Here is a 19,936-nt window from a genome sequence, read left to right as displayed (position 1 = left end):
TAGGGATTTCCAAGTGACTCTACGTCTTTTATTTTCATTTCTTATAGAAATAGTACGAGTATATAAGCCCCGTACACATCAAAGACTTGAACGACTGAGGAGTTGGTTATAGAAACCGAGCCTGGACATGGCCATTTCAACCAGAGAGAACCCCTGACTGGTTTATCTGAGTGTCTCTAGTAATACATCATCTCCATCATCACTTACGAGTGCATTGATCGAGTACATTCGAATGCGTTCCCATTTCACCCGATAGCCTCCGACATGAGGCCCTGTAGATGCATGTGCTTAACTTCACACCCATCTGTCAGCCATCTGCGCCATGCCAATAAGCTCTGAATGATATATTACACTCTGGGGTATCACGAATAGACTCGTCCCATCGTTGCGAGCATATATTCACATGTATAGAAACGCTCTTAACCAGACAGGAGCTCTTTATCCCAAATTTTGGAGTTTCATCAAGTCAGTCAGTCTCAAACACGACGTTGAAGTTCATCAGAATACTCACCATGGCAACCCTTCGTAGTCTTCACGGGTCAGGCCCCGAGCAGCAAGAATACAATGACGTTGTATGCTCTGAGCTAGAACCATTCGAATCATTATCCGTATTGGATACATCATCATCCAAGTACACCGACACCATACCCGACTTACCCAAGCAGAGGAACCCCTTCAAGAATATCCGTCTATCCAAGATCCCCTGGGTCAGGAAGCTGCACGGGGCGACGCGTGACCCGCTGTCCCACGTGCCTCTCCTCTCATCGAACAAGTACAAGAGCCCCGTCTGCCCGGCGACGGGCCGCGTGTTCTGCGCCGAGTGCCAGGAGGCCCGCCGGAGCCGCCGACCGACCTTCAACAGTCGCCTCTCCCTTCTCTTCAAGCCCATGTGGTGCAGCGGGTGCGAACGCCGACACGTGGCGGCTGACTTCTCGCCCTCGCAGCGCACGCAGCCGGACGCGAGCCGCGTGTGCGTCGGCCGTCAGGGCTACCGCACCGTATGCTCCCACCTGAAGATCCGCTTCGACACGCTCACCCTCAATATGCCCATCGACGACGGTGAGTGGCGTGCCGACAGGTCCGTCATCGTGTGCTGCGGTGACGAGGTCCACAACCTCGGCTCGGTAGGCATCCTGTCCTGTCCGCTCGAGGTCATCGACTTCTCCGTCACCGAGACCCGCTGCGGTCCGGGGCCCGACGAGGAGAAGAAGAATCACGTCGCCCTGATCGAGTGGGTCGCCACGCTGCCGCCCAAGCCCCTCGATGATGTGGAGTCCCTCGAGAAGGAGGCCGCGGACCTCATCGAAGGCCTGTTTGCCGCATCCCCGAGGTCGTTCGGCCCTCTGTGGACCACGTCTCCCGAGGGCCTCCGCGAGATGGAGAGCTATGTCAACAAGGGCTATGATGGGGACACGGTGTGCCTCAGCATCGGCAGCATCGCCCCCAGCGGCTCCCACATTGAGGTGTGGCCCGAAACCTACAACTCGATACCGCCCGGGTCCGGCTCCGGCTCCGGCGAATCCGCCGAGGTCTGTCAGATCCCCAGCCACATACGGTTCTCGTGTACCTTCGACTTCGACTGCAAGGATGCCTGCTCACCCGGCTGGATCACCCAGCTGGACCCCGACAGCTACGACCACTTCGCCGACCCAGCCACCAAGAACATCACGTGGTGCGACGACAGGAGTTGCGCCACGTCGTTCGAGCTGATCCAGAACAAGGCTCTCAGGGAGCTCTCCCACAAGACCAACGTCGAGTACTCTTCCTCTTCTCTTCAGCGGGCCACTCTCAGGCGCATGTTTGAGGAAAAGGCCCAGCTTCTGAGGCGTTGGTCCGGTGGGTGGGATCGACGTGACCGGTACCAATACAGGGATCCGCGAGGGAGAGGAAACCGGGTAATCACTTCAGCGTAACTGTCGAGAGCATCGTATACTTTGGATATTGGCGTATGGCACGGACGACTGCCTTCTTCCCCGGTGCGAAGACACCCTTTATTGTCGTGGATGTCATTCGTGGGCAGAATATCGACAGCAAGACCTTTTTATTCCTAGACGCGTCAGCAGCCCAGCGCAAGAACATGTTCACCGATCTTGTCGATTTCACGGCTCAGCTACGGGCAGCTTCAATTCCTCACTGGGGGCTCCCTTGTTGGCAACGGCGGCCACGAAACACACATAGGGCCCATCCATTATTCGATGGCAGCGAGTAAATACCAGCGAAAAAAAAAAGCATATAACACTCCAGCAGAAGATCGCAGGCAATACGGGAGAGCCTCTAGAACGTCGGGTCGAAATTATCCAGAGGGCGTGTCAACTTCCGGCTTCGGGGACTATTGATACTGCCCAAGATCGCGAAGCTAAAGGTTTTTTTTGCACTCCATTCTTTTTTACCCGTCGTCCGTCACCTTCTTCATTTGATCTGATAGAAAGTCTTCCCCGGTATGACCCTTGGCAATGTCACCGAGACTCATCACCATCATCTGGCCGTCGACGTGGACGCCGTGACTGTCGGCACATGAGTCCTGCCGCATTTGATAGGATCGAAAAGAGCCGTGACGCCCTCTGTCGGAAATGGAGACTGCTTCTGACAGACACCGTCTGGCCACCATCACGATACCGACCCCGAAGCATGAGAGGCTCCGCCTCACCATGCATAGCGCCTTCATGGTTCAGCTGGCAAGCATGGGCCTCAACCGCGAACGGATCTCGACAGGACCGACAACGTATCCCATGGACGGGCATGGCTCTCGTGGCGAGGCCGACTCTGCAGGGCTGCCCCTGTCGCGCCATCAAGAAGATACATGGCCCACCATCGTTTTCGAGTCAGGATACAGCCAGTCTCAGTCCAGCCTGAGGCAGAAGATGCGGTTCTGGTCTTCGAGATCGGCACATCAAGTCAAAACTGTCATTCTGGTCGAGGTCGACCCGGGAAGTGACGATAGGCGCATATCGATAGATCCGTGGCGGAAACGACCACCATCAGCTACAATACAGGTACCGTCCCGGCGCAACACCGACACGCGCATCATCGGCGGCCTCGAGTCTTCAGCCCGTCTGTGCCCAAACAATCACCGTCGTGTGGCCTCACCCGACGCGCTTCGAAGACGCTAGTGCTGAACAGAAGCTAGACAGGCAATCGTATAGCGTTACTAGGGGACCACTGCGGCTGGACTTTGAGTGTCTCCTCCTACAGCCGCCGATGCCACCATGAAAGAATGACATTTTGATATCAAATGAGGAGCTGGTGTCATGTGCGTTGCGGGTGTGAATTTTTTAGACTGACTGTCTCATCATCTAAAGTATGACCGTAGGAGTTCCATGTGCAGTTGCAGTATAATAACACCAGAATAACACAAGCTGATATGCCAAGAAATACAAGGGTTGGAAGCCATCTCTCCGGATGGTCCCAATGGAGCTAGAGGGTCACGGCATGGCTGGTAATACAGCACATAGAGAGAGCGCATGTTGTCCTGATGATCATCATGTATATGTATTATGCAATACTCCCGGAAAAAGGAAACAAAATGCTTTACCTGTCCTGTATCTTTTTCTTCTAAATGTCGACTGCTCTTTCCAACACCTTCTTTCTTCCATGTCTTTTCTTATGCCGGCTCTCCAGGAGGCGGCGACGACAGATGACCTCCGGCGTCTGGGTCGTCAACGCTACCTCTCCGGCCCCAGTTTAGCGGCTGTCTCTTGAGAAAGGCGCCGACGGCACCGAGATATCCCTCGTGACGGAGGAAGTAGGCCTGCTTCTCGCCCTTACTCCAGAACTTGATGGCGTAGCTGAGCGTGTTCATGGTCTGGCGGTGGCCGCGGATAAAGGATCCGCCAAAGTATATGTTGGAGAGATTGTGGATCTGGGACTGGAGGTAGGCGATCTGACCTATGTTGTTGGAGATGGCGTAAAGGAGGGATCGCGAGATGTCAGCGTTGGAGAAGGGTGGTCCATCGTCGTCTTCGACCTGCCTGTCGTCGTCGCCGTCGTGAGCGGGCGGCTGGTCGTAATGACTGACTTCACCCTGCTCCTCCCCGGCGGCATCTTGCGTGGCTGTACCGACCTCGGCCCCGCGATTCATACGGAAGACCTTACCAAACGATGAGGCAATCGTGGTGCTCTTGAGGCCAATCTTTCCGTAGTCTGTGCCGTAGATGTCTCCGACGAGCATGTCGACCCTCGAGTTGTCACCGTTCTCGGCCTGGCGGAGCATGTCGTCAAAGGACCGGGCGCCCGTCAGGAGTGACAGCAGGCCCCAGAGGGTGCCTCCACCGAGAGAGGTACCGCCGACACGCTGGAAGGATCGCGGACCCGTCACTTTCAGCATGGACACCCCGGAGCCAATGTTGACGAGCAGGTATGGATATATGCTCTCTTGGGGACTGGCAAAGTGCATGGGGTCTGTCTCGGAGTAGGTGAAGACTTCGCGGGGGATCTCGGTGATGAAGAAGTCGAGGCCTGTGCACCAGTTCAGTCAACGGAATTCTAGGATCTTTTCTCTTTTCCTCTCTCTCTGTTTTCTTTTCCCTTTTTTTTTTCCCTTTTAGGGAGGTTGACCCACCAATAATGAGGCATTCCATCTCATCCTCTCTCGATACGTCAACGTCCAGCGCAGCACGTATCTTGTTATAAAACTTGTATGCGCCGCCACCAGTGGCCATCACAGACAGCTCGGAGGGGCGAGACCCATTGAGGGTGAGCTGATCGCGCAGTCCTCTCATGAATACCACGCAATCGTCGATGTGATCCGTCTCGAAACTCTGAAAGTTGAGACGGCCACCCGAATCGGTGGAATCGACCTCGCGAGAGAAGTAGACGAGCTTGATGAGGGATCCTCCAATCTACAGCAACCAGAACGGATCGCGTGCGTCAGCAGTGAGAGAGGCCAATTGGGGGGGTAGGGGTATAGGGAGTAGGTGGAGACAAACGTCGACTGCGATATGGCTCACAACTGCCGTATGGTTTGGTAGCCGGATATCGCTTGTCGTGGGACTGCTGCCTCCTCCATTGTTAGCCGCCGAGGAAGGTGCCGCTGCCGAGGGCTCCGGGTCGACAATGTAAGCGCCCTTGACGTTGATCCTGACGCTTCCGGGGCGGATAATGGTGTTGTCAATCTCCTCGGTCGAGGTCATGGTTCGCGGCCGCCGGTGATGGCGGGAGCGCGTCGGACTGTCGGGCCCAACAGGTGTTTGCTGGTTCGCAGATGGAGTCATTGTGCGTATTTGTGTGTGTTCAATGTGCTGCAGGATGGTTGTGTGGAGAGGTGCCGAGGCAGTAGCTACCGCGAGTCGCAACTGGCACCTAGCAGTAGTAGGTAGTAGTGGTAGGCGGTGACTTGTCTCGGTCAGCGGAGAGGGGCGAGGGGTGCATGGGCGGCGTATGCGATATGCGACAAAACTGACAGGCAATTCTTCCTTCCTTCTCTCGGCCAGAAGGATAAAAGGGGGGGTAACAAGCACATAGAGCTGTGCAGGGTCACAAAGAGAACGTCTATCGGCCCATTCTCGTGTAATAAGTAATAAGCAGTACGGGTAGTGTAGTATTAATAACTGCGACCCGTGCTCCGTTCAAGCGGAGGAGGGGCGCACCTTCCCTTTGCTTCTGCCCCACCACCTTCCTCTTTTTTTTTTTTTTACCCCGTTTCTTATCGATAAAGCGTTTATGCGATATAATATCTGTGAGGATTGCCGCTACCGGGACCTCGGGTACGATGCAGCATCTTGGCATGGAGTAATAATATATGACGTTTTACTCGTTTTAGTGGCTGAAATCTCTTCAAAGCGTGGATGTTGCGAGGTCGGCTGCGGCTGCTGTTACTTGTTGCTGCGATTGCGGCGTGGATGGGGTATTATTATGTGGCATTTCTAAAAATGTGAGTTGCTTTTTTACTAATGCCTCTACCGTTTTTTTTTTTTTTTTTTTTACACATGAACGATTATAATAGCGCAAAAAATGCTTGTAAGGCGGGTAAGGCTGTGGAGCGGCAATTCCTCGTTGTGAGGCAAGTTAATATAGGGCGAGTGCTATTGCCATCAGTGAGGCAATGATCAGTGATGAGTGAGGCAAGCCGGTAAGGCGGCCTACACTTTGATCTTGCAATGTTGATATATATCACGGCTCCCGAGATATCATCTTTCATTCCTCGGCTAGGATCAGAGAACGCGGGGCTATTGGTGGTAGTATACTCATGAATTTATCCTAGGTAGGCTGTATGAAACGTAGTGTCTTTAGTTCCTCCTCTGCCGAGGCTTATGGAGTCAGTCGTCAGTACCAGCCAGTCGTCCTCTTCAAGCATGTCGTGAAATGGATATACAACCATCAAACATAACACACAAAGGGCACCTTCATGCACCAGCATTCATCAGTGATACCCATTCGCGAACACAATGATAACAATGATGAAGGGTTGACAGAGGTTAGATTGTTGTCTCTGCTATATACCATCTATACATAATACGCGCACTGTTTCCGGTAGTTGAACATGCAGGGTAGCTTAATATACGCCGCCTATATTCCATCTTGTCCTGGACATGACATCGGACAGTTCTCTCCGCTCCTCCCTTTCAACCTGAAGGTGACGCTTGCTTGTCGTGAGGCAAGATAGAACGCTGGTAGGACATGTGGTCGATGACGGTACCAAGGCACCATTCGCAAGTATAATCAGTAGTAGATACCGAACTGGAAGGGCTGAAGCTCGCGCTACGATGGGTGACGGCATCATCCAACGGTGCCTTCTCCAACCTCTTGTCACGTAAACCCTCGGCAAGGGTCACTGACCCTTCTTCTCCTTCTTCTCGGCCAGTGACGGAGCTGTTCGATCGGGGCCAAAGCAGCCAATAAAGTACAGAGATCGCATCACGAATAGGAAGAGCTGGTGACGAGGCAAAATCAGCGCTGGCTCTCGCTTTCAATCCATACTCCCAACACTCTGACCATATGAGGGGGTACGGAGGAGCCCGGGGAGGTATGGATTTGATAGCATAGAAAGGGGATGACAGTATTAGTAAGTCATAACACGAGGACATACGGTAAAAGCGACATTCCCTATGGTCATGGCGTTCCATGCAACAGGCCTGGAGAGCTTGTTCAAGCCCATCCCGTAGGCAGTGAGACCAACGTGACCTACGTCGCCCACAGCAAGAACGAAGAGATAGGCACGGACGACACTAGTCTCGGTGGTACTATGGAGAACGGCAATGCCCATAAAGGCCATGAGCAGATAGAGATTGCCCAGCTGCCAAGCCACCATGATGCTATTTTCATTGGCCAGAACAGGCCCGGACTCGGGGATCTGCTCAGCAATGAACCATGCCGGGTCGATAATGGCGCCACAGAAACCGGCCATTCTACTCGAGCACTCGTCAGTTGTGTGTGGAGTTTTTTGGGCTCGTGGGTGAGTGGCACTATTAGTAACGGAGTATAATACTCATACTAGTAATATTACCTCTGGGTCCCCCGTCCCCGGTCCCGACATTTGATGAATTGCATTACTACTCACAGTGATATGGGCTCGACTACCGAGAAGATGAGCCGAGGAACTGGAGGGAGGAGTGACGCCATGATTACAGCATGCGCACAAAGAAGGGTGTGAGGAAAGAGAAGAGAAGAAGGAGAGAAAAGAAAAAGAAAAGATATCAGGACTTCTGGACGTGGTTAGTTCGGATCTTGTTGAGCTTTCAATTCAGGTTTCTAGCAGACTCGTTGTTGGGGCACACCGCAGCATTGGAGATTGGAGAAAAAAAGGAGAGACACACACAGTTGAGAGCTTTGCGCTGCTAAAAAACGAAGCGGGGAGGCGGCACGAGTGCGCCTCTGTTAGTATCCACCCGCTTAATCTGCTACACGCTACTAACAAATTCGGGAGCATTCACATGCAAACTTCTTTCACGTGCAAACGAAACCACTCGAACATGGGTGTGTTGGGCTTTTTTTTTCTCCTCATAATATACCACAATGCAGGCTTGGTGGTGGTGGTGGTGTCACTACTCTCCGTAATGCTACTACTGGACGCTTTCTCCTGCGTCGCCATGCCCTTGGGCCTCTCTCCTTCTTTTTTCAAACACGAGACAGACGTGTCCATCAGATCGCTTCCCCTTCCTCTCCATGCAAGAGTTCCTCGCCCCCGCAGCCCATGATGGCTACGATTGAGCCTCGATTGATCCATCTGCTTAACAACTCTACCACGCCTGAGCTGTCCAACGCCGACCTCCCCCCCTTTCATACCCTCCCGCTTCCCGACACCGACCGTCAGCTGCCACCCCTCGACCGAGATGCGAGCCAGAACCAACGCGGCGATCGATTCGCAGCAACAGCCGACGGCACCCCGAAACGCCTGCCGCACCACCACCTTGTCGGCGAGGACCATGGGTCCGCCAGGCCGCCACCGCCGCTGTCACTCCCCCCCGACGAGGCAAACCTAGGTCTTGGCGGCTATGCAGGCAGCTCCGACCTCTACCCGCTACGCATACTCCTTCGAGAGTCCGATGCCGTCGTCGACTCGTCCTTTCACCTGGGAACCAGAGGTTCCGACGATATAACGATAACCGCCGACGCCGCCGGAGCCACCCCGTCCGATGACGCCGCCAACAAGAAACGAACACGTGCTGTAGCCACCAGCCGCGACGACTATCTACAGCTGCCCCAACCCGTCAAGAAACAGAAGCCCGCCGTCCATGCTTCCGTCTTCCCCCCCATCATCAACGGCCTTCACGAGCCACCCCCGCACGCTGCCCTGTTCCCGCCCATCGCCGCCGATTCATTCGGCGAGCGAGATTCGGGCCATCTCAAGTCCCTGCACAGCTCCGATAAACGACCACCTGCAGATGATAGCAATAGCAAGTCAGGCCAGAAGACACCTCCCGAGACGGACAAGTCACAGATTGCGTCGTCTTCGGTGAGGAAACGCGCAACGAAGCCCAGGCGGAAGTGGTCTGAGGACGAGACGAACCATCTTCTCCTCGGAGTCAGCAAGCACGGAGTTGGAAAGTGGAGGGCCATCCTCAACGATCCCGAATTCAAGTTCAACAGCCGATCAGCTGGCGATTTGAAGGACAGATTCAGGACATGCTGCCCTGCCGAGCTCCGAGATGCAAAGGGCGAAACCTCCTCACCCACTGCTACTCCGAGCCGGTCGCAGCAGCAGATGGCCAACCCTAGCAAAAACAAAGGCCTGCACTCAGAAAACATCCTCCACCAAGAAGGAGATTCTGCCAGCACCCAGCCAGGCATGATCACTCCCCCGACCGAAGCCGCCGTCGGCCCCACCGACGACTCTTCGTCATCGAAACAGAAGAAGACTCGGGCACACCGCAAGAAGCTGGCGGATCTGGAGGACCTTGGGATCCACGCGCCCTTCAAGAAGTCTCTCCGACGAGAGAGACGGCCTTTTACGGACCAGGATGACCGCGAGATCCTGGAGGGCCTGTCCAAATATGGCCCAGCCTGGACAAGGATCCTGAGGGACTCTAGCTTCCATCTCTTACCTAGACGGCCCACAGATCTAAGGGACCGCGTCCGGAACAGATACCCAGAGATCTACCAGCGGATTGAGAAGGGCATCTACCAGACCAAAGAGTCAGGAAAGAGCAACGACATCATGGAGCCGTCGATAACCATGTGCATCGATAACTCCCTCAAGCCACCAAACCAATCATCCAGACGGACTGGCGACTCCAAGGAGGATTTATCCAGCAACAGCAACGGGCCTGTTATGCAGCAGCAGCAGCAGCAGCAGCCTTCAGAGCTGGTTGGTTGCAGCAGTCAGCCAAAGTCACAAGGATTCGAGTTCATGGATTCGAGTGCTGGTCAATACCTGAGTGGTGAGATGGACATCTCCAGACTTCTCCTGGACGACTCAAGGTGATCCTCCTGGTCTACGAGAAGCCAAACCTTGATTCGTTCTGTTTTCTTTTACATTCAGATATACTGACCAGCGAATTTGGAATTTCTTACATGTCTCTGAAATGTGTGATGGATTGTACTATCGTATTGGTCTTGTGTGCCTAACTTGGCGGGCAACAACAGTACGGAGTTTGGGCGCTTGGAAATCAATCAAGAAGAAAGGCAACGGAATTGTACAAAATATGAAGTGATGGGGTATCATCCCCGCCAGTATGTCTCTTAACATGAAAATGTATTCAATGTCAATTTTGAATCGACTATGGAGTATATGGAACTGTAATGGCATCCAGAAGTTTACTTAAGACGTTATCATGACTCTCGTTATCTGGCGACATCACCGCATTTTACCACGTCATGTTTACATTGACGGCAGGAAATTTTGGAAAGGCGATGAAATGACCATTCCATACACAGTTTACTTCAACATTGACCCTTTTTCTTCATCTCCAATTCTCTGGATACGGAGTAGCAAGGAAGATAACACGGGGCCAGCATCCAGTAGCGGGGCCGGAGAGGGCAGCACGTGACTGGGCACGTGCACTGCTATTGGTATTCTGGTTGTGGTCGAGGTAGGGCACAGAAACCCCCACCACCGCGAAGGAAAAAAAAAAAAGGTGGATTGGCATTTTGCACGTCGTCTTCTCGAACCCTCCAGTCCACCGGTCAATCTCCTCAACCACCAGCCGACAAGAACAGCCCAGTCGACAAAATGGCCCGCGGAATGTGAGTAAAGACTCCCAGATGGAAGCATTCAAGAACTCCGATGCGGCTTGAATTGTTTTTTCATCTCAGTCACCGAGAAGAAGAAGAATAATGCAACGCCAATGTCCTCATCACACCGTCGCATTATCCAGACGGATAATACGAAAAGAAAAAAAAACATGAACATGATTTACTGACCTCCTTCACAGCAAGAAGCACCAGAAGCGCCTTAGCGCCCCCTCGCACTGGCTCCTGGACAAGCTGTCCGGTGTCTACGCTCCCAAGCCCTCGGCCGGTCCCCACAAGCTCCGCGACTGCATGCCTCTGATCGTCTTCATCCGCAACCGCCTCAAGTATGCTCTCAACTACCGCGAGACCAAGGCCATCCTTGCCCAGCGCCTGATCAAGGTTGACGGCAAGGTCCGCACCGACCTGACCTACCCCACCGGCTACATGGACGTCATCACCATCGAGAAGACGGGCGAGAACTTCCGCCTCGTCTATGACACCAAGGGTCGCTTTACCGTGCACCGCATCCAGTCCGAGGAGGCTGAGTACAAGCTTGGCAAGGTCAAGCGTGTGCAGATGGGCCGCGGCGGAATCCCATTCTTGGTCACGCACGATGCTAGGACGTGAGTTCTGTCAGACATCATTCAGCCGTTGGATCAAGCTTTGGTCGATTCGAGTCCATGTTGGAGGGGGAGAATCCGAAAGATTGAGGGCAGAAAAGAAGAGCGTCATACACTTCTTTATTCTCGTCCTTACTCTTCCTCTTCTCTCTCTCCTTGCACAAAACACGAAACGAGAGGAAGCTTTACTCCATACGGCTGTAATGTTCCCACCCCAACCCTACTTATCTTACTGACCTCCTGCTCCAGTATCCGCTACCCCGACCCTCTGATCAAGGTTAACGACACCGTCAAGATCGACATTGCTACTGGTAAGATCACCGACTTCATCAAGTTCGACACTGGCGCCATTGCCATGGCCACCGGTGGCCGTAACATGGGCCGCGTTGGTGTCATCACCCACCGTGAGCGCCACGACGGTGGCTTCGCCATCGTCCACATCAAGGACGCCATGGACAACAGCTTCGCCACCCGCGAGAGCAACGTCTTCGTGATTGGCCAGGAGAAGCCCTGGATCTCCCTGCCCAAGGGCAAGGGTGTCAAGCTCTCTATTGCCGAGGAGCGTGACCGCCGCCGTGCCTACAACAACTAAGAAATGTATTCATCTATCTATTTTTTCTTAGCAGTGTAGGAAGGGCAACACCAAATCCTGGGTGGAATGGGAATAAAAAAAATTAACGGGCATCTGAGGACACCCTGGAGTCTCGGATTCTTTTTTTCTTCGATGTTTGCGTCCTTTGCAGCTTTTGACGAAACCCAGGGAAAAAAAAGTAAAGATAGGCAAAAAGGTTCTCCCACAAAAAGGGAGGCCCATCACGATATTTCAAAGAAACTATTAAAAAACAAAACAAAAAAAAATCAAAAGAAGCAAATGACGCATGAGCCAAGGGTCGAATCTGTCCTGTTCTCCGTGGGCTTCTGTGCTTAGAAGCCAAAGTGTTCCATCAGCCGATGTGTACGTGGGGCTGTGACTGTATGTCTTTGTCTGCCGTGATTTGTGCCGTTACCACCAGCCTTGAGTTGCTGGCACACCCCCACACAACAGCCCCTGCCTTCTGGGAGTTTTTCAAGACCGATTGTAACGGGGGAACTACTCGTACGCCTTCACATAACCTCAGGATTTATCCCAACTCGAGGTTTGAATAGTGAGTGTAGACAAGATCTCTGTACTGTACGAGTAGACCATCCCCACGTTCGTCACATAATTGCCATATCCAGTCAATCAAGTCCCCCCCCCCCCAATCCTGTTGCTAATTGCATGTATTAAATTGAAGACATGCCGAAAGCCCCGAAACGTCGGTGACTGACACGGTGACACCCAACTGGGGTTTGGGGACCGTCGAAAACACACACACACACACACACACACCCTAGACTTATACTAACGGTGTACAGATTACTCTCGGCGGATTAAAGTACCGAGGATATCAAGTCGTCGGCTTCGATGATCTGAACAAACGACTTGGGAACGACGAACCGTCATCTACACACAAGAGGACACTCGTTTCCCTGATATGGCCTCGCCCTTGATCCATCAACCGTAGTGACTGAATTCTACTGCTGCTGGAAACATACGAACCCATCACCCACGCTCTCGGTGGTTGTTACTAGTCGAACTTCATGCCTAGTAAGGATTGCCAATTGGGGGGAAAGAGGGGCGGCGGGGCGGGTATGAGGGATGAGGGGCGATGGCGGGGAATTTTGATGTCGTTGCTCCCCCAGGCCTTTCCCGAGACCCTTTTCCCGTTGAGGAACCCTGATACCTGAACTTGCCCACCAGGACATCACTCGCTGGGCCTATAACCCGAAGACGAGACATTGTGTTTTCCGAACCCCAATCCTACGCTTTAAGCTGCAAGTACAAGCGCAGGAGTGGAGTGCTCTCGCCATCCCCCGTACCCAGCTCGTGACTCTACGATATCACCGTACCCACTGGGACTTTGAATGGATACGGGGATTGAGTGTCAGAATTTCCTTCTTCTCCTCCCCTCTTCCTCTATCAAGTATTCTCCTCATTGACTTGTTTGGCATCTCCGTATTTCGCTGTCGTTACCAGGACTGCTTGCTGCTTGAGTTGGCAATGCTGCATCCAGACAACATTGTACCTCCCAGACGATAGCTATCTCCTACTTTTCGGGTACTACTGAAGAGACCTGGCAATTGCCTCTTTGTTTGCCTCCTCTATCCTCACCTAATAGCCTGGTCGCTTTGAGAAGAACCGGTGAGATGTCAGCTCGGAGTGGCATCGGGGCATTGCTCCGCCGGCGCGGATGGTGTAACGGGGCTCGCCGATCTCTCACCACCAGCGCCCCCCGGCGCACTGGTCACGGTGGCCAGAGCAATCCTCCCAAAAGTGCAAATCAGTGGTCCGGCGGTGGTGTCTTGGCCGTTAGCGCCGTTGCGACAGCCTTGGGCTACGGCATTGCGATGTCACGCATAGGCGCAAGCGACACGGCGCTTCTTAAAAAGGATAACGAGCAACGGTATGCGACAGTTAAGGAGATGGAAACAGTAAGCTACTCGCAACCTCTAGATCTCACCACGGCCTTCGCGTGACTAACCACCTTGGATGGTCTGATGTAGGCCTTGGACCTGATCATCGCAGAACTCGGGAACAGTGATCTCATCTCGACGGACCCCGAGGACCTGCACGCACACGGATACTCGGAGTGGTCGACAGTCAACCCCGACACTCTTCCGGTTGCAGTGGCGTATCCGAGAACGACGGAGCAGGTATCGGCGATTGCCCGTATATGCCACCAGTACCGTATCCCCATCATACCATTTTCGGGTGGTTCCAGTCTCGAAGGCAACTTCTCAGCGCCCTATGGAGGTGTCAGCATCGACTTCGCTTTCATGGACCAAATCCTCCAGCTCAATAAGGAGGACATGGATATCGTAGTGCAGCCAAGCATCGGTTGGCAGGATCTGAACGAGAAACTTGCACAGATGGACAGCGGCCTGTTCTTCCCCGTTGACCCTGGTGAGTCGGACACGCGGGCCTCTTCTGTCATGGGGGGGAACACGAGTGACTAATCCCACGGTTGTCGAACTTGCAGGGCCAAGTGCTAAGATTGGTGGTATGATCGGCACCAACTGCTCCGGCACCAATGCTGTCAGGTACGGAACCATGAAAGACTGGGTCATCAACTTGACCGTGGTGTTGGCCGATGGTCGGATAATCAAGACTCGTCGTAGGCCTCGCAAGTCATCAGCTGGATACAACCTCAACAGTCTATTCGTCGGGTCTGAAGGGACCCTGGGAATCGTCACTGAAGGTTCGTGATATTTCTCCCCTGCTTGCTTCTAACATCGCTTTCCCACCCCCGACAGCTGCACAGAGGGCACCATGCACTGACTTGCAGGGAATAGCGACACTCAAGCTGGCCATCGTCCCTGAGGAATACTCTGTCGCCATAGTCACCTTCCCGACAATCCGACATGCGGCGGCAGCGGCCGCTGGGGTGATGCAGGCTGGTATTCAAGTGGCAGCGTTGGAGATCATGGATGAAGTGCAGATGAAGGTGGTTAACCTGGGAGGGGCCACTGCGCCCCGCGTGTGGAAAGAGCTACCCACTCTCTTCTTCAAATTCTCAGGCACCAAGGCTGCCGTGAAGGAGCACATCGAACGGGTGCAAGCCATCACGGCGGCCAACGGGGGAGGCAACTTTGAATTCGCCAAGGATGCTCGAGAGCAGAAACTCCTGTGGTCAGCAAGGAAGGAGTCGCTATGGTCCATGCTATCTCTCAGAAAGGGCGATGAGAGCGTTTGTGAGTGGATTGCACCTCAACACCTCCCCCCCTCCCTCTACAAATATATGTATGACTGATATTAACCCCTCTTCCTTTACTCAGGGAGCACCGATGTCGCCGTCCCATTTAGTCGTTTAGCTGATATTATCGAAGTGAGCAAGAAGGAGATGGACGACCTGGGCCTCTTTGCCAGCATACTCGGTCACATTGGCGACGGCAACTTCCATGAGAGCATCATGTACAACAGCCGCGACCCGGTCGAACGTGAAAAGGTCGAGACTTGTGTCAAGAATATGGTCAAGCGTGCCCTCAACATGGAGGGAACGTGTACAGGGGAGCACTCGATAGGCTGGGGCAAGAAGGAGGGTCTGTTCTGGGAGGTCGGCCCCGAGACCATCAATGTCATGAGGGCCATCAAGCAGTCCCTCGACTCCCGATGGATCTTGAACCCCGGAAAGATCATGAATGTCCCCTGGATGGACGAGCCATATCCCACAGATGATTCTGTGATGCCCATTCTTGCCAACACCATTGGCAAGAAGCCCAAAGACTGGGCTATTGGCCTCGGTGGAGTGGGTATGCCTACGACCAAATCTCAGTGATGGTGATGCTGGGGCAACATCGCCCAAAAGGGAAGGAACAATAAGTAGTAAGAGCAAAGATTCGGGCGGTTTGCCTTTCTTTTTCCCTTTCTTTTTCAACCCTCGCAGCACTCTCCACTACTCCTCGCATCTAACAAAGGGATAGATCTTGCGAAGGAGTCAGCTACAGAAATATATATGTTAGGGTCTTGCATTCAGACTCATATCATACTCCTCCCGTTCTCTGCACACCCATGCCCACGCCAAGGAATATATGAGAAGGTGATAGAAAACGGCAGCGAAAATCAACATCTCCAAGCCCTCGCACGCATCCATTTCACGCTTCACAATAACTTAGTCAATGTATTGAGGCGAGATTCTTCTGATATTTATTCTATAACATTACTATGCGCTCCCTCCAGCCCAGCCTGTTCCTCGTCCCACCGCGGCACCATTCCCAGAGGAACCACGACCTATTCACTGCCTGATACATCAACAAACAGTTCCCTTTCTTTGTTTGGAACTCCAAATCATCGGTTGCGTGCATGTAGAATAGCCGGCACAGCCATTATTCACCGCACTGACGGTTGCTCACATGGTACATAACTTTTACTATCTCATGTGTTCCCTAGAATCCCCACAGCTCTTTCCTCTATTGTGCCCTCCAAAAAGGAAAAAAACAACGCTCCACGTAAGCTCCTGCCTCGCTCTATTCTTCCTAGACCTTGGTTCTAGCACTCACCTTCTGTTTTCTTGTTTCATTCTGCACATGGGCTTATGCCTCGACCTAAACAGAATCCCAGAGCCCGCCGCACGCGAGGCAAATCGTACCAGCAAGGCACCATGCATCCTGCTGGCCTGATCCCGTTCCTGCCTCCAAAATCTGGTCGGTCCTATTCTCTTGATGTTGATGTTTATCCAAGAAGCATCGGGTTTGGGGTCAACATTGGGGAGCAAAGTATCAAGATAATGAAGACGGCCCTTCCGATTGGCAATCGCGAACTCAAGTTGGTGCTTGACGCAAGGTCCAAGAATCTAAGTGCCTACTTCCCGCTCCCGGCCAGGTCGGAATCCTGGTCGGGGACGAGAGAGTTCAAGTTCACCATCGATGTGAAGCAGATGAAGACTGTCCGCTACATCGACGACCCCGACCATCTCCGTTGTGCTCTTGTCATCTCGTTGGACTTCCCGCCCCAGTACTTTCTAAAAGGAAAATATGCATACGAGACTGAAGATCTCTCTCAGTTCGGAGATACAAGGCCACGATGGCTCAAAGACAGGGACTTTTGGAGCCGCACCACCGACGTTGCCGAAGACATAAACGTTCCTCTTGCATATCCTATATCTCTGCATAACGACATGAAAGACCCTGAGCATATAGATATCGGCCGCTGGACGACATTCCACTTTGTCCTCGACAAGAATAGCGGGCCACGAGAGAGCGCCATTGCTCGGCTCTGTTCCGCTCTCGAGGAGCTCAACATTCGATTCGTACGCACACCCGATATCGAGATTCTTCCCCGAAGTGATGCTATTGTGTGGCAACGTCTGAATCACTATATGTCCATCGAACACAGAGGTGCTTTTGCCCTTTTGGAACATTCTTCCACGTCTATTCACCTTGAATTTCCCGTTCGCTACCAGCTTGAAGTTTGCATATCAAAGGGAATCATCAATGAGCACGAGATAACCGAGGCCTTTCTTGCAAAACTGTCTGAAGAAAAGCCCATCAAGGCTCGTCTGCGGCTAGAATTTGCCGCAGATCAAGGGAAAAGGCTCAAGGATCCAATGGAAGCCTTCACAAATCCGAATGCATTGGAGTACGCTCCAAACGTTGGCCTTCCACACTACTGCACTCTAGTCCGCAAGGCGAATGTCACACCGACTACAGTTAGATTCAGCACACCTGTTGCTGAGACTTCCAACAGAGTTCTCCGAAAATATGACAGACTGCAAGACAGGTTTCTACGCGTGCAGTTTCTGGAGGAGTCGGAGAAGGGCAAGATCGGTATGTCACGGGGCAATAACGAAGCTATATACACCCGGCTTTTAAGGACTTTGTACCAAGGGATCCGGATAGGCGATCGAACATATGAATTCCTAGCATTTGGGAGCTCCCAGCTCAAGGAATGCGGTGTCTACTTCTTCTGTCCCACCCAGAACACCTCGTGCGATGATATTCGGCAGTGGATGGGCGAGTTCAACCACATCAAGATAATAGCAAAATACACAGCCAGGGTGGGGCAGTGCTTCTCGACGACAAGAGAGATCAAGGGAATCCGCTCGCCCACGGTTTGTAAGATTCCCGACATTGAGAGAAACGGCTATTGCTTCACAGATGGCGTCGGAATCATCTCTAGCTTCCTCGCGCGAATCATCATGGAAGACATGAGGATAAATGTCCCCGTTGAACCATCGGCCTTTCAGTTCCGAATGGGTGGCTGCAAGGGAGTCTTGGCTGTGTGGCCACGGGCAAAGGGTATGGAGGTGCACATACGGAAGTCGCAGGAGAAGTTCAAAACAGACTTCAACAGCCTTGAAATCATCCGACATTCCAAGTTTTCATCGGCGTCGTTGAACCGTCAAACCATCGTATTGCTTGAAGCACTGGGTGTTCCGTCAAGCGTTTTTGAAACACTGCTAGACCAACAATTGCGGCAGTTTGAGGCGGCAATGGACGACACATCTATGGCTCTGCGGATGCTGGCCCAATTTGTCGATGAGAACCAGGTCACACTCATTATTTCCAAGCTCCTCAGGGCCGGTTTCGTCAGCAATTCGATCAAGGAGCCCTTTGTCGTGAGCGTCCTCCACCTGTGGCGTTCTTGGTCGCTGAAGCTTCTCAAGGAGAAGGCAAGGATTCAGGTTGGCCAGAGTGCATTCGTTCTCGGGTGCGTTGACGAGACAGGATCATTGAGAGGACACTCGTTCGAAACGGAAAGCCTGAAGAGACCCGAAGTCGACAACCTTCCCCAGATATTTCTCCAAATCACAGACCCGACGAGCCCCCGGAAGACCATTATCATAGAGGGGATCTGCGCTGTGGGGAGGAATCCGTCGCTGCACCCGGGTGATATCAGGGTGGTCAATGCAGTCAACGAGCCAAAGTTGCATCACCTGAGAGACGTCGTCGTTTTCCCGAAAACGGGTGACAGGCCTGTCCCAAATATGCTCTCCGGCGGCGACCTCGACGGCGACGACTATTTCGTCATCTGGGACCAGAGACTCATACCTAAAGAATGGAACTTCAAACCCATGAACTATACGGGAATCATTCCAGAGGAGCTCAACCGCGACGTCAACGTAAATGACATGCGAGAATTCTTTGTGTCCTATGTCAAGAATGACGTCTTGGGTCTCGTGGCCACGGCACATCTGGGTCTCGCTGACAAGGAGGGGCCCAAATCACCCAAGTGTAGGAACACCATCGATTCAGTACCACCGATACCTGCATCCTTAAGACAGAGTTCTAATCAAGCTGACGATGAAAAAAGGCCTCCTTCTTGCAGAGCTGCATTCCCAAGCGGTTGACTTCCCCAAGACAGGCCATCCCGCCGAATGGAACGAGAGCCTACAACCCAGGGCGTGGCCGCATTTTATGGAGAAGACGAGGTCGTACCGATCTGGCAAGGCCTTGGGTCGGATATTCGACAAGGTCTCTGAGCAGCCAGTCGAGTTCCGCCCAGAATGGGAGCACGGCTTTGACAAGAGGATCCTCAACCACTTCGGGCGCGATCCGGCCTTGCTCGTGGCGGCCAGGGTGACCAAGGTGCAGTACGATACGTCAGTGCGGCGCATCCTAGCCCAGCACGGCGTAGCGACCGAGTTTGAGCTATGGACCGGCTTCGCCATGTCCAAGCCGACGGTTGGGACCGATTACAAGAGACAGGAACAGCTGGGAAGGGAGTACGATTCGCTCAGACAGCGATTCCGCGAAATTTGCTACCAGGAAGCCGGGGGCCGCGACGCAGAGAGTGTCGACCGGTTCGTCGTGGCCATGTATCAAGTCACGGAGGAACAGGTCAAGGCGGCCTTGGCCGAGCAGAATCAGGTGGAGCACGCACCCGACGAGGATACCCCGGCTGCCGCCCTTCAGGCACTTGATGCCTCTAGCATGCCCCTCATCAGCTTCCCGTGGATTTTTCATTCTGCGCTGATCCGCATAGCGCATGCAAGTGGCCTCGAAGCCGACAAGTGACGACACAGAAACGATACGGAGAGGGAAACCGAGGGGAAAAGTATTATGGGGAGGGAAGTGGGAGTAGATGAAAGGAAACTACTAGCTGGAAAAGTCTTAGATGCGCATAGGCGGTGCGATGGGTAAAGACAGCGGCAATAGCCAAGACATAGGCAAGAAAATTGCTAAACACAAGG

The 19,936-nt window shown here is 53.1% G+C and overlaps 8 protein-coding genes across 8 annotated transcripts; 6 read left to right on the top strand and 2 right to left on the bottom strand.

Moving 5' to 3' along the window:
- Window positions 1-512: 512 nt before the first annotated feature.
- Window positions 513-1,913, top strand: GMORB2_5288 (uncharacterized protein; the record flags this gene model as incomplete). Its single annotated transcript, XM_035467262.1, has 2 exons — window positions 513-572; window positions 666-1,913. 2 exons carry the CDS (start codon window positions 513-515, stop codon window positions 1,911-1,913), a joined length of 1,308 nt encoding a protein of 435 aa, XP_035323274.1.
- A 735-nt stretch (window positions 1,914-2,648) lies between these two features.
- On the top strand, window positions 2,649-3,110 carry GMORB2_5287 (uncharacterized protein; the record flags this gene model as incomplete). The annotated part of the gene is made up of 1 exon (XM_035467261.1): window positions 2,649-3,110. One exon carries the CDS (start codon window positions 2,649-2,651, stop codon window positions 3,108-3,110), a length of 462 nt encoding a protein of 153 aa, XP_035323273.1.
- A 491-nt stretch (window positions 3,111-3,601) lies between these two features.
- On the bottom strand, window positions 3,602-5,210 carry GMORB2_5286 (type II pantothenate kinase; the record flags this gene model as incomplete). The annotated part of the gene is made up of 3 exons (XM_035467260.1): window positions 3,602-4,455; window positions 4,559-4,838; window positions 4,926-5,210. The coding sequence occupies 3 exons, from the start codon at window positions 5,208-5,210 to the stop codon at window positions 3,602-3,604; spliced, it is 1,419 nt and encodes a 472-aa protein (XP_035323272.1).
- Window positions 5,211-6,766: 1,556 nt separating this feature from the next.
- On the bottom strand, window positions 6,767-7,246 carry GMORB2_5285 (uncharacterized protein; the record flags this gene model as incomplete). The annotated part of the gene is made up of 2 exons (XM_035467259.1): window positions 6,767-6,868; window positions 7,025-7,246. The coding sequence occupies 2 exons, from the start codon at window positions 7,244-7,246 to the stop codon at window positions 6,767-6,769; spliced, it is 324 nt and encodes a 107-aa protein (XP_035323271.1).
- An 885-nt stretch (window positions 7,247-8,131) lies between these two features.
- Window positions 8,132-9,859, top strand: GMORB2_5284 (Myb-like DNA-binding domain; the record flags this gene model as incomplete). The annotated part of the gene is made up of 1 exon (XM_035467258.1): window positions 8,132-9,859. One exon carries the CDS (start codon window positions 8,132-8,134, stop codon window positions 9,857-9,859), a length of 1,728 nt encoding a protein of 575 aa, XP_035323270.1.
- A 747-nt stretch (window positions 9,860-10,606) lies between these two features.
- On the top strand, window positions 10,607-11,820 carry GMORB2_5283 (small subunit ribosomal protein S4e; the record flags this gene model as incomplete). The annotated part of the gene is made up of 3 exons (XM_035467257.1): window positions 10,607-10,620; window positions 10,809-11,231; window positions 11,478-11,820. 3 exons carry the CDS (start codon window positions 10,607-10,609, stop codon window positions 11,818-11,820), a joined length of 780 nt encoding a protein of 259 aa, XP_035323269.1.
- A 1,634-nt stretch (window positions 11,821-13,454) lies between these two features.
- Window positions 13,455-15,583, top strand: GMORB2_5282 (D-lactate dehydrogenase (cytochrome); the record flags this gene model as incomplete). Its single annotated transcript, XM_035467256.1, has 5 exons — window positions 13,455-13,739; window positions 13,812-14,211; window positions 14,288-14,506; window positions 14,601-14,999; window positions 15,084-15,583. The coding sequence occupies 5 exons, from the start codon at window positions 13,455-13,457 to the stop codon at window positions 15,581-15,583; spliced, it is 1,803 nt and encodes a 600-aa protein (XP_035323268.1).
- Window positions 15,584-16,339: 756 nt separating this feature from the next.
- On the top strand, window positions 16,340-19,760 carry GMORB2_5281 (RNA-dependent RNA polymerase; the record flags this gene model as incomplete). The annotated part of the gene is made up of 2 exons (XM_035467255.1): window positions 16,340-18,977; window positions 19,057-19,760. 2 exons carry the CDS (start codon window positions 16,340-16,342, stop codon window positions 19,758-19,760), a joined length of 3,342 nt encoding a protein of 1,113 aa, XP_035323267.1.
- Between the last annotated feature and the right edge of the window lie 176 nt (window positions 19,761-19,936).

This window comes from Geosmithia morbida, assembly GCF_012550715.1.
Source record: "Geosmithia morbida isolate 1262 chromosome Unknown scaffold_3, whole genome shotgun sequence".
Classification (NCBI taxonomy): domain Eukaryota; kingdom Fungi; phylum Ascomycota; class Sordariomycetes; order Hypocreales; family Bionectriaceae; genus Geosmithia; species Geosmithia morbida.
The sequence above is the reverse complement of the archived record's forward strand: the minus strand, read 5'-3'. Positions and strand labels throughout refer to the sequence as shown.